This window comes from Pecten maximus, chromosome 10 (assembly GCF_902652985.1).
Source record: "Pecten maximus chromosome 10, xPecMax1.1, whole genome shotgun sequence".
NCBI lineage: Eukaryota > Metazoa > Mollusca > Bivalvia > Pectinida > Pectinidae > Pecten > Pecten maximus.
The window spans coordinates 4549470-4577045 of NC_047024.1; the positions used below are offsets into that span (position 1 = coordinate 4549470).

The following is a 27576-nucleotide window of genomic DNA, read 5'->3' on the forward strand; positions in this document are numbered from 1 at the left end:
AATAACAAATATACAATTTTGTTTTGTTGGAAATTAAACACATATTCAGCCATGAATTTCCACTTCATGACATTAGATTGGATTAATAACATTTCAGTGTACATACAAACATACAACAACCTTTCCAATGTATCACCATTATACAACATCCATTCAATAATCAATATATCTGATAAATACATAAAAACATTCAAATCTGAAATCTCTACCACCGATAATCATCTATTGTGTATATTTCTGTGTAAGATTCAAACATATGTTAATGTCTTTAAAATGGGAAATTAAATTGTAAAAATTCTCAAATAAAGTGTGAATGACTGTAATAATGAGAAACCTGTAGATTTAATAACTAAGTGTAGAGTGTGAAAACTTAGGTCAAGGACATCTGCCATCCTTACACAAAAATCTGTGACATATTACACAAAAAATATGGACTATGATCATTTCACTCCTCAGAAATCAGTGACATATTACACAAAAAATATGGACTATGATCATTTCACTGCTCAGAAATCCTTGGCATATTACACAAAACTGTGGACTGGGATCATTTCACTACTCAGAAATCTGTGACAAATTTATGATAGCTGTTGACAGTGAAAAGTTTCAGAAGGAAATTATTGTCTCCACTACAGAGAAAATCTGACATCTACACAATATTTTAAAATTTCAAAATCAATACATTGTGAAAAGATTTTGGCATAATTTGTAAAGCCTTTTCCTTAATGTTGATAATAAGTGTGAGGTGTGAAGTGTGATGTGGAGGATGTTAGTCATCTCTACCCAAAAACCTGTGACATACTACACAAACACTGACACTACACAGAGTACACAGATATATATAGCAGGAAGGAATCGGTATCCAGCCATCTATAATATAACACTCAGATAAAACAAAATTCCTACTCAGACTTACCACCAACTGTTCAGTGAGATTTTAGGAAAAGGTAGAATGTTTTCACATCAGCATGTGTAAGCAAAGGCTTCGTCATAAATATTTTGCCGTATAAATCTATAAGATCTCTCTTTTTATAGCAAAACACAATATTAAAGACACCCACCGCACTTATGAAGAAATGAATGACGATCTATAACTAATCTCTATTAACTTTCATTGTTAAATTCTGAAATCACATTGCAAATTATAATTCAAATATGTTAAAATATCCTGAATTGACAAATCACAATTCAGGTTACATTTGATCGATAATTTTTATGAAACCTGTTACTACATGAGCTATTGAAGCCTGTGTTACATGAAACATATCACATGACTACAATCACAAGTCATAATACAATAAAGAGACCAATGAGAGGACATTTTAGAAGGGGATGAAATGTTAGGTTGACCAATCAGATGACAGGTTACAATGATACAAACTCTATTGAACTTACTATTTAACTTTTTAGTAAGTTCCCTCATCACTTCTGGTTTGTCAAAACTTGTCCTCAATTGAACTAAGGTCTCACGATTCTGCACTACCAGTTTCTACAACAATACAAATCTAGGAGTTATCTTCTGTTTAAATTTTCGTATGCATAGAGCTGTATTTCAACATGGAATCAAAATGATGTGAAATATTTCTAGACTTCTGAATCATTATTGGATTGCCTTTTTGTTCTGGTACAGAAGTTATCAATTTCTTAAGTAAATTATTTTGTTGAAAATGTCTTAGTTTAAAGTTGAATAAACATGTAAGTCTGAAAGATAAATATGATGATTAAAGCATCTTTACCATGATGATGAATTCATCAATCACAAATGTACAAACCTTTAGCTCATCCACCTGACTAGCAACATGCCCCATAAGTCTCTCACCCAGATAGCGCATGCCATACGGACCAATGAGTTCAGCTAAGGCCCGCAACTCTGTAACAAATATTTAAAATTTAATAAATCCCTTAAACGACATATCAACCTGTGGAAAATTCTCCTTATTTAACACTAACACTGCCCCTTCAACTTCTTTCTATCCTGTAGAAAACGCTGATTATACACAACATACTGTATTCTGAAAATCATTAACAGTATTATAACTTAATCAAGTTATACACTCACAGTGACCTACATATGACTTCAGACACTGGCATATCATGATCATGATCAATCTGTAACAAGTTTTGTTTGTGATATCTTGGACTAGGTGACCTATTTGTTACATTTCAGACATATTAATAGGATGACTTTGACCTAATTTGAACATCCTATATATCTCTTACCTATTTTGGCATAATTCTAATCTACTTGTTATTATATAACACATCACACATTATGAACTGACCTTGACCTATTTGTAATTTACCACATGACAATATGACCTTGACCTACCTGTATTGTGTCATACATTACTATATGATGACCTTGACCTACCTGTAATGCATCATACATTACAATATGATGACCTTGACCTACCTGTTAGGTCAGCATACTCCTCAGCTTGCAGTATCACCTGTTGATTGGACTCTGCTGCCACTGTCACAAATGACTTATAGTTGGGTGAGTAAACAATCTGGCCAATATTTACTGTAGCCTTCCTCAACAGAACGTCCAGATACCTGGGATAAAATAAGGGAGATAATTAAGTGAATATGACTAGAACATCCAGATACCCAGGAAGAAATAAGGGAGATAAGTCCGAGTATAGGACTAGAACATCTAGATACCCGCTATGAAATAAAGGAGATAACTCAGAGTATATGGCCAAAACATCCAGATAACGCAGATAATAGGACCCCAAAACATCTGGATACCCAGGATGAAATAAGGGAGATAACTCAGAGAAAAGGACCAGAAAATATGGATACCCACCATGAAATAAGGGAGATATCTCGGAGAATAGAGGGACAATATAGCAGTATAATGAAACACCCTGGAGAATTAGGACAAAGTGTCCTTACAAGAAAATATATAGCGGCCACATGTTTGTACTGTAAAGTGAACTTGTTTCTGTTGTCTTATGAAAACAAGTTTGAATACTGACCAGCTGGCATAGTTGGCTGTGATAGTTTTCTCTCCATTGAAGCTGTCTGTAGCCTGTGTCTGCTGGGGTAGCACACTGTTAAATACTCTAGCAATATCCAGGTGTACTATAAAATAAAATGATTTCATGTTAAACTCTCTCTTGATACTCGGATACGTTACCATATAACATGTAATGTTTACAAGTATGAAGCCTCAAACTACCAGTTTAGTAAGAATATTACAGGAGACAGACGACTTACCATAATTCTCCAGGCCCTGTAGTACGTTCATCACCGCTTTCACCCCACTCAGCAGTTCTGACGGTTTGGCAATCTCATTTGTCTCTGGGTTGTACATCATCATACCCACTAATGCTCTGTAACACAAAGGTCAGGTCCAGGTCACAAGGTTACATAAAGTCCTGGTTCACAATAATACATATAACGTCAAGGTCATCACAAGTCCACATAAGGTCCTGGTCACAATAATACACATAAAATCAAGGTCATCACAAGTCCACATAAAGTCCTGGTCACAATAATACACATAAAATCAAGGTCATCACAAGTCCACATAAAGTCCTGGTCACAATAATACACATAAAATCAAGGTCATCACAAGTCCACATAAAGTCCTGGTCACAATAATACACATCAAATCAAGGTCATCACAAGTCCACATAAAGTCCTGGTCACAATAATACACATAAAATCAAGGTCATCACAAGTCCACATAAAGTCCTGGTCACAATAATACACATAAAATCAAGGTCATCACAAGTCCACATAAAGTCCTGGTCACAATAATACACATAAAATCAAGGTCATCACAAGTCCACATAAAGTCCTGGTCACAATAATACACATAAGATCAAAGTCCATATGTTCTCTAATTCTTATCATAACATTTGTATCATGGCATTTGATAAAATGATTTTAGACCGTTCTTAATAGTTATTATCATATCCTGAGCTATATACAAGATTACTAGACTCACTTATTAAATCGTGTCTCCAGATGCTGTAGGAAGAACTCCCGAGGAACAAATCCATGTTCCCATACCTGTATCACGTTACAGTAGTTGATGGCATAACACATTTCGGTCAGGGCCATATGTAGCTTGTCCATTCTGTCAAAACAAACATATCAACCATTAATATTTAATGTAAGACTCTAGACAGTCAACTCAACAGACTATTCCTTTCAGGGCCTCTATTTCCCACCATGTTTACAGAGACCTCCCCTATTTTGATAATGAATCATTCCTCCCTCCACATCTCCTTACCAACTATTTCCCACCATGTTTACAGGTACCTCCCCTATTTTGATAATGAATCATTCCTCCCTCCACATCTCCTTACCAACTATTTCCCACCATGTGGATACTATAGGTACCTCCCCTATTTTGATAATGAATCATTCCTCCCTCCACACCTCCTTACCAACTATTTCCCACCATGTTTACAGGTACCTCCCCTATTTTGATAATGAATCATTCCTCCCTCCACACCTCCTTACCAACTATTTCCCACCATGTGGATACTATAGGTACCTCCCCTATTTTGATAATGAATCATTCCTCCCTCCACACCTCCTTACCAACTATTTCCCACCATGTTTACAGGTACCTCCCCTATTTTGATAATGAATCATTCCTCCCTCCACACCTCCTTACCAACTATTTCCCACCATGTGGATACTATAGGTACCTCCCCTATTTTGATAATGAATCATTCCTCCCTCCACACCTCCTTACCATGTCCTACTTCCTGTCATATTTTGGTTTGATTTTGTTTTCTCTTTAGGTCTCTTCTTGTTCATACAGTAAAGTTTTCCTGATTTACTCAAACAATTCCTACCTTAACAACTTTTCTTGTGATTCTTACCGTGTAAAATTTTCCCTGTTCTTTCTGAAGGACTCCTCTCCGGGTCTCTCCTTCTCCGCCGTTTTTTTATTCTTGTCTTTGGTTGGTTTATTCTTCTGTGCTGAGGCCAGGATGGTAGCAGCACTGTGTTTGGGTAACAGCTGTAACAGAAATCAACCAATCACAGAAGATTAAGAAACAGCTGTAACAGAAATCAACCAATCACAGGGAATTAAGAAACAGCTGTAACAGAAATCAACCAATCACAGGGAATTAAGAAACAGCTGTAACAGAAATCAACCAATCACAGGAGATTAAGAAACAGCTGTAACAGAAATCAACCAATCAAAGGAGATTATTAAACAGCTGTAACAGAAATCGACCAATCACAGGAGACAATGTCTGTAGCTTAATAGTAAAGCATACATTAGTGTCAAAATGTAGATTAGTACCAATCAATGACATATTTCTGTAAATAGTTACAGTGACATTCATGTTTGTTTCACGAAATGCAAACCCATCCGTTTTAAAACATGAGCCCTCTTCAGAGGATCTCTAATTTTTAGTACAATTTCCTCTATTTCCCCATCCAGCTGCTCATAAGGTCAAATACAAAGTGACCCTCCATTTATAGTGTGAAATCCCCTTCATCCAAGTTTCCCCATTTACTTAGGTTATCCCAAACCTTACCTTATAACCAAGTAGACACAGATTATACAATAAGAATATCATAATTACTTCGTAATTCCCCAACCTTACCTTATAACTGAGTAGACACAGATTATACAATAAGAATATCATAATTACTTCGTTAATCCCCAACCTTACCTTATAACTGAGTAGACACAGATTATACAATAAGAATATCTTAATTACTTCGTTAATCCCCAACCTTACCTTATAACTGAGTAGACACAGATTATACAATAAGTATATCATATTTACCCTATCCTTACCTTATAACTGAGTAGACACAGATTATACAATAAGAATATCATAATTACTTCGTTAATCTTACCTTATAACTGAGTAGACACAGATTATACCAATAAGTATATCATATTTACCCTATCCTTACCTTATAACTGAGTAGACACAGATTATACAATAAGTATATCATAATTACTTCGTTAATCCCCAACCTTACCTTATAACTGAGTAGACACAGATTATACAATAAGTATATCATATTTACCCTATCCTTACCTTATAACTGAGTAGACACAGATTATACAATAAGTATATCATATTTACCCTATCCTTACCTTATAACTGAGTAGACACAGATTATACAATAAGTATATCATATTTACCCTATCCTTACCTTTTAACCAAGTAGACACAGATTATACAATAAGTATATCATATTTACCCTATCCTTACCTTATAACTGAGTAGACACAGATTATACAATAAGTATATCATATTTACCCTATCCTTACCTTATAACTGAGTAGACACAGATTATACAATAAGTATATCATATTTACCCTATCCTTACCTTATAACTGAGTAGACACAGATTATACAATAAGTATATCATATTTACCCTATCCTTACCTTATAACTGAGTAGACACAGATTATACAATAAGTATATCATAATTACTTCGTTAATCCCCAACCTTACCTTATAACTGAGTAGACACAGATTATACAATAAGTATATCATATTTACCCTATCCTTACCTTATAACTGAGTAGACACAGATTATACAATAAGTATATCATAATTACTTCGTTAATCCCCAACCTTACCTTATAACCGAGTAGACACAGATTATACAATAAGTATATCATATTTACCCTATCCTTACCTTATAACTGAGTAGACACAGATTATACAATAAGTATATCATATTTACCCTATCCTTACCTTATAACTGAGTAGACACAGATTATACAATAAGTATATCATATTTACCCTATCCTTACCTTATAACCAAGTAGACACAGATTATACAATAAGTATATCATATTTACCCTATCCTTACCTTATAACTGAGTAGACACAGATTATACAATAAGAATATCATATTTACCCTATCCTTACCTTATAACTGAGTAGACACAGATTATACAATAAGTATATCATATTTACCCTATCCTTACCTTATAACTGAGTAGACACAGATTATACAATAAGTATATCATATTTACCCTATCCTTACCTTATAACCGAGTAGACACAGATTATACAATAAGTATATCATATTTACCCTATCCTTACCTTATAACTGAGTAGACACAGATTATACAATAAGTATATCATATTTACCCTATCCTTACCTTATAACTGAGTAGACACAGATTATACAATAAGTATATCATATTTACCCTATCCTTACCTTATAACTGAGTAGACACAGATTATACAATAAGTATATCATATTTACCCTATCCTTACCTTATAACTGAGTAGACACAGATTATACAATAAGTATATCATATTTACCCTATCCTTACCTTATAACTGAGTAGACACAGATTATACAATAAGTATATCATATTTACCCTATCCTTACCTTATAACTGAGTAGACACAGATTATACAATAAGAATATCATATTTACCCTATCCTTACCTTATAACTGAGTAGACACAGATTATACAATAAGTATATCATATTTACCCTATACTTACCTTATAACTGAGTAGACACAGATTATACAATAAGTATATCATATTTACCCTATCCTTACCTTATAACTGAGTAGACACAGATTATACAATAAGTATATCATAATTACCCTATCCTTACCTTATAACTGAGTAGACACAGATTATACAATAAGAATATCATATTTACCCTATCCTTACCTTATAACTGAGTAGACACAGATTATACAATAAGTATATCATAATTACCCTATCCTTACCTTATAACTGAGTAGACACAGATTATACAATAAGTATATCATATTTACCCTATCCTTACCTTATAACTGAGTAGACACAGATTATACAATAAGTATATCATATTTACCCTATCCTTACCTTATAACCGAGTAGACACAGATTATACCAATAAGTATATCATATTTACCCTATCCTTACCTTATAACCGAGTAGACACAGATTATACCAATAAGAATATCATATTTACCCTATCCTTACCTTATAACTGAGTAGACACAGATTATACAATAAGTATATCATAATTACCCTATCCTTACCTTATAACCGAGTAGACACAGATTATACAATAAGTATATCATATTTACCCTATCCTTACCTTATAACTGAGTAGACACAGATTATACAATAAGTATATCATAATTACCTTATCCTTACCTTATAACTGAGTAGACACAGATTATACAATAAGTATATCATATTTACTTACGTTATCCCAAACCTTACCTTATAACTGAGTAGACACAGATTATACAATAAGAATATCATATTTACCCTATCCTTACCTTATAACCGAGTAGACACAGATTATACAATAAGAATATCATATTTACCCTATCCTTACCTTATAACTGAGTAGACACAGATTATACCAATAAGAATATCATATTTACCCTATCCTTACCTTATAACTGAGTAGACACAGATTATACCAATAAGAATATCATATTTACCCTATCCTTACCTTATAACTGAGTAGACACAGATTATACAATAAGTATATCATATTTACCCTATCCTTACCTTATAACCCAGTAGACACAAATTATACAATAAGTATATCATATTTACCCTATCCTTACCTTATAACTGAGTAGACACAGATTATACAATAAGAATATCATATTTACCCTATCCTTACCTTATAACTGAGTAGACACTGCTCCTCACAAATAGCGGTGATGACTTGGTTCACCTCATCTGAGATTTCCTTGAGGAACCAGTGAGCATACTGAACACTTGTTGTCCCAATCGAGTGTCTCTGTCGGAAAATAACAAGCAATCAATATCTGTACCTATTTACCAAGCAAATCACATTCGACTGAACCCTATTCATGTTTATGACTTATTGACTTATTTATGATATGCCATATAATGTAAATAAGTGTATAGTTATTGTGCATGGTCTTTAAGTTATTGTGCATGGTCTTTAAGACTTAACACTTCATTAGGACTCGTTAAGAACAACATCACAGGAATTTTACCTGTAAAATACATGTATACCTGAGAAACCTTGGCAACACTACATGACTGGGATGTTTTATATCTAGGAATACCAAAGTCTAATAAAGGCACACTACAGTGTATGAGGATAATTGGTGGCTGATTTCGTGAGTTATGACCATAAAAGTCTGTGTGATGACGAGCGTACCTCCTCGGGACAGAGTAAGGTACAGGGTATAGGGATAACTGGTAGCTAAATTAGTGAGTTATGACCGTTAAAGTCTGTGTGAAGACGAGCGTACCTCCTCGGGACAGAGTAAGGTACAGGGTATAGGGATAACTGGTGGCTGAATTAGTGAGTTATGACCGTTAAAGTCTGTGTGATGACGAGCGTACCTCCTCGGGACAGAGTAAGGTACAGGGTATAGGGATAACTGGTAGCTAAATTAGTGAGTTATGACCGTTAAAGTCTGTGTGAAGACAAACGTACCTCCTCGGGACAGTGTGAGGTACACTACAGGGTATAGGGATAACTGGTAGCTAAATTAGTGAGTTATGACCGTTAAAGTCTGTGTGAAGACGAGCGTACCTCCTCGGGACAGAGTAAGGTACGGGGTATAGGGATAACTGGTTGCTGAATTAGTGAGTTACGACTGATAAAGTCTGTGTGATGACGAGCGTACCTCCTGGGACAGAGTAAGGTACCGCATATAGGGATAACTGGTAGCTAAATTAGTGAGTTATGACCGTTAAAGTCTGTGTAAAGACAAGCGTACCTGCTCGGGACAGAGTAAGGTACAGGGTATAGGGATAACTGGTGGCTGATTTAGTGAGTTATGACCGTTAAAGCCTGTGTAAAGACGAGCGTACCTCCTCGGGACAGAGTTCGTGTGTGGCCACCATGAAGTGTCCACAGATGAGAGGGAAGACAATACTGTATCGGTGTTGTGATGGAAATTCTATACACTGTTTGAACTGGTGCTCGAAGATCTGAGTGTAGAAGCTGTAACAATAAAACAACAATGTACAGATAATATATGTAACAGAGACAACAGATGACATTCAAATCTAACAAAGTATACAAAACATTACATAGCCTGGTACACAGACAAGTCATGATTGGTATGACCTCTACCAATAGATATTGTCAGATTCTATATATATTGTTTGGCTCATGAGACAGATTCTATAGATATTGTCTGGCTCATAAGACAGATTCTATAGATATTGTCTGGCTCATGAGACAGATTCTAGACTATGAGACTGTACAGAGCTTGTTGGACATAGTTTCTATAATCTGAGTTTGTCTGGTTTATGAGGTATAGACAGGTATAGATTTTATATAGCTTACCAGTAAATAGATAAATCAGAGGTTTCTGTCAGCATCTGGTCGAGGAAATCCACCATCTTTGTGTGGAAAACAATCATGTTGAGATGTTTACCGAGATCTTGATGATCCTTCAGGGTAAGGCCTGCTTTGTTACCACTTGTGTACGCCTGTCAATCACATATCAAAACGTTTAGTTATAGAGACTTAACAACAGCTAACATACAACAATAGACAACAATAGACAACAGACAATATAACAGTCAACAGAGAACATTGGAAAACATAGCACGACAGGCAATAGGCAATAATAGACAACACACAACAAAAGTCATTATACAACAACAGCCAACATACAACAATAGACAAAATACAACAATAGACAACATAAAAAATAGACAACACACAACAATAGACAACACACAACAAAAGACAACACACAACAAAAGACAACATACAATAATAGACAACATACAACAATAGACAACAAACAACAATAGACAACACACAACAATAGCCAACACACCACACTAGACAACACACAACAAAAGACAACATACAACAAAAGACAACATACAACAATAGACAACACACAACAATAGCCAACACACCACACTAGACAACACACAACAAAAGACAACATACAACAATAGACAACATACAACAATAGACAACACACAACAATAGACAACACACAACAATAGACAACATACAACAATAGACAACACACAACAATAGACAACACACAACAAAAGACAACATACAACAATAGACAACACACAACAATAGACAACAGACAATATAACAGTCAACAGAGAACATTGGACAACATAGCACAACAGGCAATAGGCAATAATAGACAACAAACAACAATAGACAACACACAACAAAAGACAACATACAACAATAGACAACATACAACAATAGACAACACAACAATAGCCAACACACCACACTAGACAGCACACAACAAAAGACAACATACAACAATAGACAACACACAAAAATAGCCAACACACCACAATAGACGACACACAACAAAAGACAACATACAACAATAGACAACAAACAAAAATAGACAACATACAACAATAGACAACACACAACAATAGACAACAAACAACAAAAGACAACATACAACAATAGACAACATACAACAATTGACAACATACAATAGACAACATACAACAAGATAACATACAGCAATTGACAACATTCAACAATAAACAACAAACAACAATAGACAAAACACAGCAAAAGACAACATACAACAATTGACAACATACAATAGACATCAAACAACAATAGACAACAAACATAAAACAAACAACATACAACAAACAACATACAACAATCACAACATACAACAATTGACAACATACACCAATAGACAACAAACAACAATACACAACATACAACAATAACAACATACAACATAAAACAAATAACAACATACAACATAAAACAAACAACAACATACAACAGACAACATACAACAATAGACAACAAACAATAACAGTTTAGAAATCTACACAAATTTCCTCTAAAGGGATGGTAGCTTCAGCAGCTATAGAATATTCAAACTAACATAATATCACTTACAAACTTACAAATCATGACAATGTCTGTCCAATAATTACTACATACTAAGATTAACACACTGAAATCAGTCTAATTAACAAGTTGAAGAATAGAGAAATCAGCTTCATACCTGAAGTCGAAACCAGTCCAATCGAATACCTCGGAAGTCAAATACATCATTGGCCTCAACTAGAATCAGAAATAGATAGGAATCAAGAAATAGATAGGAATCATTCAATCTGAGATGTCTGTAAGAAGTGGGGAGGAAAGATACATCATTAACAACCAGCTTTAATCAAATACACTCTGTAAATTGTAAAAAAAAAATCCTTTTTTTTCTAAATAACAATTTACGCACAACTTCGATACTGATATCATTATTTGTTTTTTCCTGAATTGTTAGAATGACTTGGATACAGGTACTTTTGTTTGATTGAGTATTAACAAGATTGTACTGTAAATGTGAGGGTTGAACTGACCTTGTACCGTAAATGTGAGGGTTAAACTGACCTGGTACTATAAATGTGAGGGTTAAACTGACCTGGTACTATAAATGTGAGGGTTGAACGGACCTTGTTGTACTGTAAATGTGAGGGTTGAACTGACCTTGTTGTACTGTAAATGTGAGGGTTAAACTGACCTGGTACTATAAATGTGAGGGTTGAACTGACCTTGTACTGTAAATGTGAGGGTTGACCTGACCTGGTACTATAAATGTGAGGGTTGAACTGACCTTGTACTGTAAATGTGAGGGTTAAACTGACCTTGTAATGTAAATGTGAGGGTTAAACTGACTTTGTAATGTAAATGTGAGGGTTGACCTGACCTTGTACTGTAAATGTGAGGGTTAAACTGACCTTGTAATGTAAATGTAAGGGTTAAACTGACCGTGTTGTACTGTAAATGTGAGGGTTAAACTGACCTTGTTGTACTGTTAATGTGAGGGTTAAACTGACCTTGTAATGTAAATGTGAGGGTTGACCTGACCTTGTACTGTAAATGTGATGGTTGAACTGACCTTGTACTGTAAATATGAGGGTTGAACTGACCTTGTACTGTAAATGTGAGGGTTAAACTGACCTTGTTGTACTGTAAATGTGATGGTTGACCTGACCTTGTACTGTAAATGTGATGGTTGACCTGACCTTGTACTGTAAATGTGAGGGTTGACCTGACCTTGTTGTACTGTAAATGTGAGGGTTGACCTGACCTTGTACTGTAAATGTGAGGGTTGACCTGACCTTGTACTGTAAATGAGAGGGTTGACTTGATCTTGTACTGTAAATGTGAGGGTTAAACTGACCGTGTTGTACTGTAAACGTGAGGGTTAAACTGACCTTGTTGTACTGTAAATGTGAGGGTTAAACTGACCTTGTACTGTAAATGTGAGGGTTAAACTGACCTTGTACTGTAAATGTGAGGGTTAAACTGACTTTGTTGTACTGTAAATGTGAGGGTTAAACTGACCTTGCTGTACTGTAAATGTGAGGGTTAAACTGACCTTGTTGTGCTATAAATGTGAGGGTTGAACTGACCTTGTTGTGCTGTAAATGTGAGGGTTGACCTGACCTTGTACTGTAAATGGGTGGGTTGAACTGACCTTGTTGTAATGTAAATGTGATGGTTGACCTGACCTTGTTGTACTGTAAATGTGAGGGTTGACCTGACCTTGTATTGTAAATGTGAGGGTTGACCTGACCTTGTACTGTAAATGTGAGGGTTGAACTGACCTTGTTGTACTGTAAATGTGAGGGTTAAACTGACCTTGTACTGTAAATGTGAGGGTTAAACTGACCTTGTATCGTAAATGTGAGGGTTGAACTGACCTTGTACTGTAAATGTGAGGGTTGCCCTGACCTTGTACTGTAAATGTGAGGGTTGACCTGACCTTGTTGTACTGTAAATGTGAGGGTTAAACTGACCTTGTTGTACTGTAAGACCAGCTACAGAGTTGTACAAAGATGAGAGGATGACCGACTCGTCCTCCGGGCACATTGCTAGGTTCTGTAATACAACAAGGCCTTACTTACCAGGAACACATTCAACCTTAACCAAAAACAAAATCAATAAATGTTTGTATTCCACATTGAACTTTGACCTCTCAGCTGTTCCTCATTTGTGACCAATGTAATACTTGGCTACAGAGCTTTACATAAGGAATATATTTTATACATATTTTATTCATACAGTAATGACATCTTAGAATAACTCTTTGCAGTTCATAACTGTTATATTAAACTAATATAATTAATTAGCTTTTTCTAAATTAATAAACTGATATTTCTGTGTTTAATAGATTATAATTACCTGTATGAGTTGGTTCAGTAAGACGGAGTCAAAGCCAGATAAATATTGTACGTAGTATCTTTGCATCACCTGGTTATACTTCCTCACCAGGGCTGTGAGTGGAACAACAGTACAACATAACATATTATAACAAGAGGCCCATGGGGCCTGTATCACTCACCTGGTTATACTTCCTCACCAGGGCTGTGAGTGGAACAACAGTACAACATAACGTATTATAACAAGAGACCCATGGGGCCTGTATCGCTCACCTGGTTATACTTCCTCACCAGGGCTGTGAGTGGAACAACAGTACAACATAACGTATTATAAAAATCCTAAACACTACTCTGATAACTTCATTGGGAAAAGTAATAATCATGTTAACAGTATTCATGAATAAATCAAGGCTTTTAGAAAGATTAATTTCATTCTTGCTTCAATTCAATGCAATTAGTACATACCTTTTAGTTCTTCCATATAGAAAAGTAGCTCAGGAATTTGTCTGAAAATAGAAATTACCAATAGCAGTGAAAATGTTTATGACCAACACATTATGTCAAAAAACAAGGGCATTGTTGCAGTATTGTATGATACAATGGCAATATTTATATAAATTAATACATTAATTTAAATTGTGTTGCCTACTTTAAAGTAGATCATGTCTATATTCAGAAACTGGAGAATTATCTACCATGATTGGTCAATCCTCATCACCTGTGATATCATTAGTAGTCCGCCATTCGAGTCTAATGTAGCCACTTTAGATAGAGTTACCTTGGTTACAGACATAAATCCACTGTAACAGTTCATAAGAAAGAATATACCATACCCACCCATTTACAAAGTCAACACAAAACTAGGTCACACCTACCTATCTACGAAGTCCTCCTGTGCAATCTTTATGTTATGTTTCTTTGATGGAGGATTGTCAAAATGTCGCAGAAGCCAATGGATTTCATCTCGGGCTATAGACAAGCCTTGGAACACATACAGGGCCTGTCATACAACACAAAACACAGATGTATATTCTGATGTGTGAACTTTTTTATGAATTTATATTGAGCACCAGTAAATTTCATTACAAGTAAAAGCAATTGTTTTGTATCATATCTAGCTGTGGAATATAAGCACAGACTTCACTGCTTGACGATATGATGGTGTCAGATTAACACTGTTTAACAATACATCTTTTCAAGATACCGACCTTTGGACCAAGGAGCCCGGGCTGGTCTGTGTAGATCAGAGCTAACTCCTTCAGGGCTGAACGGAGGAATTTTCTCCTCTCACGGTGAACCCCTGGCCTGTAAACAAATGTACAATGTATTGTCTGTATATTACCTGTAAACACACATACAATGTATTGTCTGTATATTACCTGTATACACATGTACAATGTATTGTCTGTATATTACCTGTAAACACCTGTACAATGTATTGTCTGTATATTACCTGTAAACACCTGTACAATGTATTGTCTGTATATTACCTGTATACACATGTACAATGTATTGTCTGTATATTACCTGTAAACACACGTACAATGTATTGTCTGTATATTACCTGTAAACACACATACAATGTATTGTCTGTATATTACCTGTAAACACATACAATGTATTGTCTGTATATTACCTGTAAACACTTGTACAATGTATTGTCTGTATATTACCTGTAAACACATACAATGTATTGTCTGTATATTACCTGTAAACACATGTACAATGTATTGTCTGTATATTACCTGTAAACACTTGTACAATGTATTGTCTGTATATTACCTGTAAACACTTGTACAATGTATTGTCTGTATATTACCTGTAAACACATATGTACAATGTATTGTCTGTATATTACCTGTAAACACATATGTACAATGTATTGTCTGTATATTACCTGTAAACACATGTACAATGTACTGTCTGTATATTGCCTGTAAACACTTGTACAATGTATTGTCTGTATATTACCTGTAAACACATACTATGTATTGTCTGTATATTACCTGTAAACACATATACAATGTATTGTCTGTATATTACCTGTAAACACATATACAATGTATTGTCTGTATATTACCTGTAAACACACGTACAATGTATTGTCTGTATATTACCTGTAAACATATACGATGTATTGTCTGTATATTACCTGTAAACACATATACAATGTATTGTCTGTATATTACCTGTAAACACCTGTACAATGTATTGTCTGTATATTACCTGTAAACACACATACAATGTATTGTCTGTATATTACCTGTAAACACACATACAATGTATTGTCTGTATATTACCTGTATACACATGTACAATGTATTGTCTGTATATTACCTGTAAACACACATACAATGTATTGTCTGTATATTACCTGTAAACACATACAATGTATTGTCTGTATATTACCTGTAAACACATATACAATGTATTGTCTGTATTTTACCTGTATACACACATACAATGTATTGTCTGTATATTACCTGTAAACACATATACAATGTCTTGTCTGTATATTACCTGTAAACACACGTACAATGTATTGTCTGTATATTACCTGTCAACACATATACAATGTATTGTCTGTATATTACCTGTAAACACATATACAATGTATTGTCTGTATATTACCTGTATACACATACGATGTATTGTCTGTATATTACCTGTAAACACACGTACAATGTATTGTCTGTATATTACCTGTCAACACACATACAATGTATTGTCTGTATATTACCTGTAAACACATACAATGTATTGTCTGTATATTACCTGTCAACACACACACAATGTATTGTCTGTATATTACCTGTCAACACACATACAATGTATTGTCTGTATATTACCTGTCAACACACATACAATGTATTGTCTGTATATTACCTGTAAACACATACAATGTATTGTCTGTATATTACCTGTAAACACATGTACAATGTATTGTCTGTATATTACCTGTAAACACATGTACAATGTACTGTCTGTATATTACCTGTAAACACATACAATGTATTGTCTGTATATTACCTGTAAACACATGTACAATGTATTGTCTGTATATTACCTGTAAACACATGTACAATGTATTGTCTGTATATTACCTGTAAACACATACAATGTATTGTCTGTATATTACCTGTAAACACCTGTACAATGTATTGTCTGTATATTACCTGTAAACACACATACAATGTATTGTCTGTATATTACCTGTATACACACGTACAATGTATTGTCTGTATATTACCTGTAAACACCTGTACAATGTATTGTCTGTATATTACCTGTAAACACATACAATGTATTGTCTGTATATTACCTGTAAACACATATACAATGTATTGTCTGTATATTACCTGTAAACACATGTACAATGTATTGTCTGTATATTACCAGTAAACACACATACAATGTCTTGTCTGTATATTACCTGTAAACACACATACAATGTATTGTCTGTATATTACCTGTAAACACATATATACAATGTATTGTCTGTATATTACCTGTCAACACATACAATGTATTGTCTGTATATTACCTGTAAACACACGTACAATGTATTGTCTGTATATTACCTGTAAACACATGTACAATGTATTGTCTGTATATTACCTGTAAACACATATATACAATGTATTGTCTGTATATTACCTGTAAACACATACAATGTCTTGTCTGTATATTACCTGTAAACACACATACAATGTATTGTCTGTATATTACCTGTAAACACATATATACAATGTATTGTCTGTATATTACCTGTAAACACATACAATGTATTGTCTGTATATTACCTGTAAACACATGTACAATGTATTGTCTGTATATTACCTGTAAACACATGTACAATGTATTGTCTGTATATTACCTGTAAACACATGTACAATGTATTGTCTGTATATCACCTGTATACACCTGTACAATGTATTGTCTGTATATTACCTGTATACACATGTACAATGTATTGTCTGTATATTACCTGTAAACACACGTACAATGTATTGTCTGTATATTACCTGTAAACACATGTACAATGTATTGTCTGTAACGCCCATTAATAACTAGGTTGCAATTGTATAACAGTTACTCACGCTGTCTGTAACGCCCATTAATAACTAGGTTGTATAACAGTTACTTACGCTGTCTGTAACGCTCATTAATATCTACGTCGCATAACAGTTACTCACACTGCCTGTAACGCCCATTAATATCTAGGTTGTATAACAGTTACTCACGCTGTCTGTAACGCCCATTAATATCTACGTCGTATAACAGTTACTCACGCTGTCTGTAACGCCCATTAATAACTACGTCGTATAACAGTTACTCATGCTGTCTGCAACGCCCATTAATATCTAGGTTGTATAACAGTTACTCACACTGCCTGTAACGCCCATTAATATCTAGGTTGTATAACAGTTACTCACGCTGTCTGTAACGCCCATTAATATCTAGGTTGTATAACAGTTACTCACGCTGTCTGTAACGCCCATTAATATCTACGTCGTATAACAGTTACTCACGCTGTCTGTAACACCCATTAATAACTAGGTTGTATAACAGTTACTCACGCTGTCTGTAACGCCCATTAATATCTAGGTTGTATAACAGTTAGTCACACTGCCTGTAACGCCTATTAATATCTAGGTTGTATAACAGTTACTCACGCTGTCTGTAACGCCCATTAATATCTAGGTTGTATAACAGTTACTCACGCTGTCTGTAACGCCCATTAATATCTACGTCGTATAACAGTTACTCACGCTGTCTGTAACACCCATTAATATCTAGGTTGTATAACAGTTACTCACGCTGTCTGTAACGCCCATTAATAACTACGTCGTATAACAGTTACTCACGCTGTCTGTAACACCCATTAATATCTAGGTTGTATAACAGTTACTCACGCTGTCTGTAACACCCATTAATAACTAGGTTGTATAACAGTTACTCACGCTGTCTGTAACACCCATTAATAACTAGGTTGTATAACAGTTACTCACGCTGTCTGTAACGCCCATTAATAACTAGGTTGTATAACAGTTACTCACGCTGTCTGTAACGCCCATTAATAACTAGGTTGTATTACAGTTACTCACGCTGTCTGTAACGCCCATTAATATCTACGTCGTATAACAGTTACTCACGCTGTCTGTAACGCCCATTAATAACTAGGTTGTATAACAGTTACTCACGCTGTCTGTAACGCCCATTAATATCTACGTCGTATAACAGTTACTCACGCTGTCTGTAACGCCCATTAATAACTAGGTCATATAACAGTTACTCACGCTGTCTGTAACGCCCATTAATAACTAGGTTGTATAACAGTTACTCACGCTGTCTGTAACGCCCATTAATATCTACGTGGCATAACAGTTACTCACGCTGTCTGTAACGCCCATTAATAACTAGGTTGTATAACAATTACTCACGCTGTCTGTAACGCCCATTATTATGTAGGTTGTATAACAGTTACTCACGCTGTCTGTAACGCCCATTAATATCTAGGTTGTATAACAGTTACTCACGCTGTCTGTAACGCCCATTAATAACTAGGTCGTAAAACAGTTACTCACGCTGTCTGTAACGCCCATTAATATCTAGGTTGTATAACAGTTACTCACGCTGTCTGTAACGCCCATTAATAACTAGGTCATATAACAGTTACTCACGCTGTCTGTAACGCCCATTAATAACTAGGTTGTATAACAGTTACTTACACTGTCTGTAACGCCCATTAATATCTACGTCGTATAACAGTTACTCACGCTATCTGTAACGCCCATTAATAACTAGGTCATATAACAGTTACTCACGCTGTCTGTAACGCCCATTAATAACTAGGTTGTATAACAGTTACTCACGCTGTCTGTAACGCCCATTAATATCTACGTCATATAACAGTTACTCACGCTGTCTGTAACGCCCATTAATAACTAGGTCATGTAACAGTTACTCACGCTGTCTGTAACGCCCATTAATAACTAGGTTGTATAACAGTCACTTACACTGTCTGTAACGCCCATTAATATCTACGTCGTATAACAGTTACTCACGCTGTCTGTAACGCCCATTAATAACTAGGTCATATAACAGTTACTCACGCTGTCTGTAACGGCCATTTATAACTAGGTTGTATAACAGTTACTCACGCTGTCTGTAACGCCCATTAATATCTACGTCGTATAACAGTTACTCACGCTGTCTGTAACGCCCATTAATAACTAGGTTGTATAACAGTTACTCACGCTGTCTGTAACGCCCATTAATAACTAGGTTGTATAACAGTTACTCACGCTGTCTGTAACGCCCATTAATAACTAGGTCGTATAACAGTTACTCACGCTGTCTGTAACGCCCATTAATAACTAGGTTGTATAACAGTTACTCACGCTGTCTGTAACGCCCATTAATATCTACGTCGTATAACAGTTACTCACGCTGTCTGTAACGCCCATTAATAACTAGGTCATATAACAGTTACTCACGCTGTCTGTAACGCCCATTATAACTAGGTTGTATAACAGTTACTCACGCTGTCTGTAACGCCCATTAATATCTACGTCGTATAACAGTTACTCACGCTGTCTGTAACGCCCATTAATAACTAGGTTGTATAACAGTTACTCACGCTGTCTGTAACGCCCATTAATATCTAGGTTGTATAACAGTTACTCACGCTGTCTGTAACGCCCATTAATATCTAGGTTGTATAACAGTTACTCACGCTGTCTGTAACGCCCATTAATAACTAGGTCGTATAACAGTTACTCACGCTGTCTGTAACGCCCATTAATATCTAGGTTGTATAACAGTTACTCACGCTGTCTGTAACGCCCATTAATAACTAGGTCATATAACAGTTACTCACGCTGTCTGTAACGCCCATTAATAACTAGGTTGTATAACAGTTACTTACACTGTCTGTAACGCCCATTAATATCTACGTCGTATAACAGTTACTCACGCTATCTGTAACTCATTAATAACTAGGTCATATAACAGTTACTCACGCTGTCTGTAACGCCCATTAATAACTAGGTTGTATAACAGTTACTCACGCTGTCTGTAACGCCCATTAATATCTACGTCATATAACAGTTACTCACGCTGTCTGTAACGCCCATTAATAACTAGGTCATGTAACAGTTACTCACGCTGTCTGTAACGCCCATTAATAACTAGGTTGTATAACAGTTACTTACACTGTCTGTAACGCCCATTAATATCTACGTCGTATAACAGTTACTCACGCTGTCTGTAACGCCCATTAATAACTAGGTCATATAACAGTTACTCACGCTGTCTGTAACGCCCATTAATAACTAGGTTGTATAACAGTTACTCACGCTGTCTGTAACGCCCATTAATATCTACGTCGTATAACAGTTACTCACGCTGTCTGTAACGCCCATTAATAACTAGGTTGTATAACAGTTACTCACGCTGTCTGTAACGCCCATTAATATCTACGTCGTATAACAGTTACTCACGCTGTCTGTAACGCCCATTAATAACTAGATTGTATAACAGTTACTCACGCTGTCTGTAACGCCCATTAATAACTAGGTTGTATAACAGTTACTTACACTGGGCATTACAGCCCATTAATATCTACGTCGTATAACAGTTACTCACGCTGTCTGTAACGCCCATTAATAACTAGGTTGTATAACAGTTACTCACGCTGTCTGTAACGCCCATTAATAACTAGGTTGTATAACAGTTACTCACGCTGTCTGTAACGCCCATTAATATCTACGTCGTATAACAGTTACTCACGCTGTCTGTAACGCCCATTAATAACTAGGTCATATAACAGTTACTCACGCTGTCTGTAACGCCCATTAATACTAGGTTGTATAACAGTTACTACACTGTCTGTAACGCCCATTAATATCTACGTCGTATAACAGTTACTCACGCTGTCTGTAACGCCCATTAATAACTAGGTTGTATAACAGTTACTCACGCTGTCTGTAACGCCCATTAATAACTAGGTCGTATAACAGTTACTCACGCTGTCTGTAACGCCCATTAATATCTACGTGGCATAACAGTTACTCACGCTGTCTGTAACGCCCATTAATAACTAGGTTGTATAACAGTTACTCACGCTGTCTGTAACGCCCATTAATATCTACGTGGCATAACAGTTACTCACGCTGTCTGTAACGCCCATTAATAACTAGGTCATATAACAGTTACTCACGCTGTCTGTAACGCCCATTAATAACTAGGTTGTATAACAGTTACTCACGCTGTCTGTAACACCCATTAATATCTACGTCGTATAACAGTTACTCACGCTGTCTGTAACGCCCATTAATAACTAGGTCATATAACAGTTACTCACGCTGTCTGTAACGCCCATTAATAACTAGGTTGTATAACAGTTACTTACACTGTCTGTAACGCCCATTAATATCTACGTCGTATAACAGTTACTCACGCTATCTGTAACGCCCATTAATAACTAGGTCATATAACAGTTACTCACGCTGTCTGTAACGCCCATTAATAACTAGGTTGTATAACAGTTACTCACGCTGTCTGTAACGCCCATTAATAACTAGGTTGTATAACAGTTACTCACGCTGTCTGTAACACCCATTAATATCTACGTCGTATAACAGTTACTCACGCTGTCTGTAACGCCCATTAATAACTAGGTCATATAACAGTTACTCACGCTGTCTGTAACGCCCATTAATAACTAGGTTGTATAACAGTTACTTACACTGTCTGTAACGCCCATTAATATCTACGTCGTATAACAGTTACTCACGCTATCTGTAACGCCCATTAATAACTAGGTCATATAACAGTTACTCACGCTGTCTGTAACGCCCATTAATAACTAGGTTGTATAACAGTTACTCACGCTGTCTGTAACGCCCATTAATATCTACGTCATATAACAGTTACTCACGCTGTCTGTAACGCCCATTAATAACTAGGTCATATAACAGTTACTCACGCTGTCTGTAACGCCCATTAATAACTAGGTTGTATAACAGTTACTCACGCTGTCTGTAACGCCCATTAATATCTACGTCGTATAACAGTTACTCACGCTGTCTGTAACGCCCATTAATAACTAGGTCATATAACAGTTACTCACGCTGTCTGTAACGCCCATTAATAACTAGGTTGTATAACAGTTACTTACACTGTCTGTAACGCCCATTAATATCTACGTCGTATAACAGTTACTCACGCTGTCTGTAACGCCCATTAATAACTAGGTCATATAACAGTTACTCACGCTGTCTGTAACGCCCATTAATAACTAGGTCATATAACAGTTACTCACGCTGTCTGTAACGCCCATTAATATCTACGTGGCATAACAGTTACTCACGCTGTCTGTAACGCCCATTAATAACTAGCTTGTATAACAGTTACTCACGCTGTCTGTAACGCCCATTAATATCTACGTGGCATAACAGTTACTCACGCTGTCTGTAACGCCCATTAATAACTAGGTTGTATAACAGTTACTCACGCTGTCTGTAACGCCCATTAATATCTACGTGGCATAACAGTTACTCACGCTGTCTGTAACGCCCATTAATAACTAGGTTGTATAACAATTACTCACGCTGTCTGTAACGCCCATTATTATGTAGGTTGTATAACAGTTACTCACGCTGTCTGTAACGCCCATTAATATCTAGGTTGTATAACAGTTACTCACGCTGTCTGTAACGCCCATTAATAACTAGGTCGTATAACAGTTACTCACGCTGTCTGTAACGCCCATTAATATCTAGGTTGTATAACAGTTACTCACGCTGTCTGTAACGCCCATTAATAACTAGGTTGTATAACAGTTACTCACGCTGTCTGTAACATCCATTAATAACTAGGTTGTATAACAGTTACTCACGCTGTCTGTAATGCCTGATGATGAAGCTCCTTGATTTCTGTGATTCTTTTGCTCAGGTGTTGACTACAACATACAAAGTAGTGTTCATGACCTTTATTGAAATGTTGATATATTTAAAGTTAAAAACATACTTATTCCACATGTATGTTTTATGGATTGATAATTAAATCATCAAATGACCATTATTACCCTTTCAGACTCTCAAAGAATGAGATGATATAGCTGTGTATGTGAAGGACCTCATCCCTAACGAGCTGGACGATATAGCCAGACTGAAGGGCAGTCTTCCACAGATCCCAGGCCTGGGGCTCCTGTAGGAATGGGTGGCAGATCATCAGGCAGACTGGAACCACAAGTTTATGTCATTGATAATCTCACACCACAATGGTAACATAATTCTTATTATTTTATTTCAATATCATTTTCACCTTTTGTCAGCAGTCTTTTTTTAATTTATACAACTTGTACAACTTTGGTTATAGCTTATTTCTAAAATTCTGAAAAACAGATTCAGAGAAATCAGGAGACAAAATGTCTGATAAATTCTAATAAATATTCGGGAAAGCTCATGTTAAGCTTATGACAAAAGTTCAATTAAGATATTAAAACTCCATCCTTATCAATGATGAATAACTTACAAATAATCCATTTCTCCATGGAGTCTTGTGACAAGTATTCACACTGTATCTACAACACAGTAACATAACACATAAAAGTATTCCTGTAAAAACAGTATAAACCATCATCAATTCGGAAAAAATTAACAGCAATAGTGTGTATATATGACAATAGTGTGTATCTATGATAATAGTGTGTATCTATGACAACAGCATGTATCTATGATAATAGCGTGTATCTATGACATAAGTGTGTATCTATGACATAAGTGTGTATCTATGACATAAGTGTGTATCTATGACAATAGTGTGTATCTATGACAATAGTGTGTATCTATGACAATAGTGTGTATCTATGACAATAGTGTGTATCTATGACAACAGCATGTATCTATGATAATAGCGTGTATCTGACATAAGTGTGTATCTTATGACAAAAGTGTGTATCTATGACATTAGTGTGTATCTATGACAATAGTGTGTATCTATGACAATAGTGTGTATCTATGACAATAATGTGTATATATGACAACAGTGTGTATCTATGGCAATAGCGTGTATCTATGACAATAGTGTGTATCTATGACAATAGTGTGTCTCTATGACATTAGTGTGTATCTATGACATAAGTGTGTCTCTATGACATAAGTGTGTATCTATGACAATAATGTAGTGTGTATCTTATGACAAAAGTGTGTATATATGACAATGGCCCTATTTAACCAACATCAGGGCTATTCCAGTAAAATATCTGCCCAATGGGGGACTCCAGGTTTGTCAAGCAGCACCCACCCAAAGGAGTGTTTTAATTCAAACACTATTGATCATGAAGATCTTTCTGCAATTTATTTTGAAAAAATAATCTTTTTTTTAAGAAATCCATTAATCTTGAAGCATTACCACAAAATTTCAAGAGTGTTGACTCAGCTGTTTATTTCTTGCAGTTGCATGACAAATCAATATTCTATTTTTCTATGTTTTTCCCGGTTACACCATGTCAGTATAAACTACATTCTGTCTATCTCACCATATCTGTGTTAGGGACATTCATGATCTTAGCTGGCTCTCCAAGGAGTGTGAGGAGCTGAGTGGCCCGCATCTGATCAGCGGGAATGTTACGTTTCGGGTAGATCTTCTGAAGGGACAGGATCGCATGTCGTACCACCTAGAGGTCAAGGTCATTCATTGATTAATCACATGAACGACTTCCTGTCTCATGATACAAGTGTCAGACCTATCTGGCCTTTAATGTCAGTGCAAAAGACATGGACCAAACATATCTTAATGAGATCCAGTTGATATATCAAAGCTTCAAAGTCAACAATGAACCAGACTCTAATACATACTTAAGCTGTGTATAATAAATTTTTGTCATAAAATCCTGATATTGACAGTGCTACCTTATACTGAAGTTTACGAGAACATTCTACAAAGTCAGGGTTTGAATTGGCTGTTACTGGCAACATTGATCATCAGAAATTATAACAGGTAAATTATGGATTTATTTATACAGATACAAATATGAAATGGAGTTATCTCCTTACCCGGGTATGAGGCACGAAGTCCTCCGCTAACTTCTTCATTGGGTAGTCATACTCCAATATCATCTGACCAAGTCGTGGGAACCAAGGGTCACTAAAACATCAAATCATGTTAATTCTTAACTGGTATACAGATTAAAATGCCTACATATCGTAGTGAATTCATTAAACTCTAAACAGTCTAAGAAACACTAGCAAACATACACAGAATTATGTTAATCAAAACAGTTAGGAGAAACATTCATGGTAAAAAAACAACTACTTTCGAATGGTTATATGATAATTGAAAAAATCAAATGATTTATACTAATGTTAAGCATCACACCATTCAATTAATCAATATCTTATAATATATCTGAATATTGAAGGCTACTCTATATTCAGCAATAAACAAAAGCCTGATAGTAAGCCAATTTATCGTTATTGTACATCATTATAATAGCTATAAATATAAATGTAACTTCCTTGTTCAGCGATAAGTACGCTCCCTGTGTTAAAGGTATGTATATGTACTTATACCCAAGGCGGACTATATGTACTTATACTCCAGGCGGACTAAGTCGATAAGCCCCTGGGCTTATCATAGGATAAATCCTGTAATGACGTACCCTGTGGCATGTAAATACTCATGTGCGATGTTGTAGAGCGACAGAACCACTCGGCGATCCTCCACCTTCGATACCAGGATCATAATGGACACATAGGTGACTATCAGGTCAAGGTACATTTTAGTGAGGTCATAGTTCAAGGTCTGAAACAGACATACAAAGGTCAGATATACAAAATGTATACCATAAAACAATTATTAATTATATATATAATACAGGTCATTTTAATGTTATATTTCTGTTTTATGAAACAATATAGCACAAAAAAACATCATCATAATGCACTACAATATTCTGATACTTCAATTAATTCTATCCAAAGGTGATAGATTTACATAAGTGTCCGAGACACTTGTTTCTATTTCCTATTCTGTACATTCAATTTTGTAACTATATATGTTTTGAACTGCCTGAATAAAAGAAAGTTTAAACCAATTAATTCTATAATAATTGTAACATTACATGAGATGACTAACTTTCACAAGCTTGGCTTGTCTGTATCCATACCAATATACTACCGTATCCTTATTGGTTTGTAAGACAGGATTTATAGTATCTTCCATAAATTGTAGGACAGAACCCACAACATCCTGCCAGTACATAAATTGTAGGACAGAACCTACAATATCCTACCAGTACATGAATTGTAGGACAGACCCTACAATATCTTACATGTACATGAATTGTAGGACAGAACTTACAATATCCTACCAATACATGAATTGTAGGACAGAACTTACAATATCCTACCAATACATGAATTGTAGGAGAGACCCTACAACATCCTACTAGTGCATGAATTGAAGGA

The 27576-nt window shown here is 35.5% G+C and overlaps 1 protein-coding gene across 20 annotated transcripts in view; it reads right to left on the bottom strand.

Moving 5' to 3' along the window:
* Positions 1–27576, bottom strand: part of LOC117336465 (membrane-associated protein Hem-like) — a 74446-nt gene that overhangs the window by 39375 nt on the left and 7495 nt on the right. For 18 of the 20 annotated variants that reach the window (XM_033897015.1, XM_033897014.1, XM_033896997.1 and 15 more), the window contains 22 exons: positions 26769–26911; positions 26164–26254; positions 25647–25784; positions 24641–24689; positions 24192–24345; positions 24003–24065; positions 15307–15403; positions 14974–15098; positions 14564–14604; positions 14121–14212; positions 13736–13817; positions 11944–12002; positions 10257–10402; positions 9776–9908; positions 8604–8723; positions 4848–4987; positions 3959–4090; positions 3223–3338; positions 2982–3087; positions 2414–2556; positions 1773–1870; positions 1396–1489 (listed from right to left, as the gene is read on the bottom strand). In XM_033897015.1, coding sequence (XP_033752906.1) covers positions 1396–1489; positions 1773–1870; positions 2414–2556; positions 2982–3087; positions 3223–3338; positions 3959–4090; positions 4848–4987; positions 8604–8723; positions 9776–9908; positions 10257–10402; positions 11944–12002; positions 13736–13817; positions 14121–14212; positions 14564–14604; positions 14974–15098; positions 15307–15403; positions 24003–24065; positions 24192–24345; positions 24641–24689; positions 25647–25784; positions 26164–26254; positions 26769–26911 — 2362 coding nt within the window. Of the gene's footprint in view, positions 1–916; positions 923–1395; positions 1490–1772; positions 1871–2413; positions 2557–2981; positions 3088–3222; positions 3339–3958; positions 4091–4847; positions 4988–8603; positions 8724–9775; positions 9909–10256; positions 10403–11943; positions 12003–13735; positions 13818–14120; positions 14213–14563; positions 14605–14973; positions 15099–15306; positions 15404–24002; positions 24066–24191; positions 24346–24640; positions 24690–25646; positions 25785–26163; positions 26255–26768; positions 26912–27576 lie in introns of all 20 variants that reach the window. The other 2 variants (XM_033897002.1, XM_033896998.1) reach the window with 1 other exon arrangement.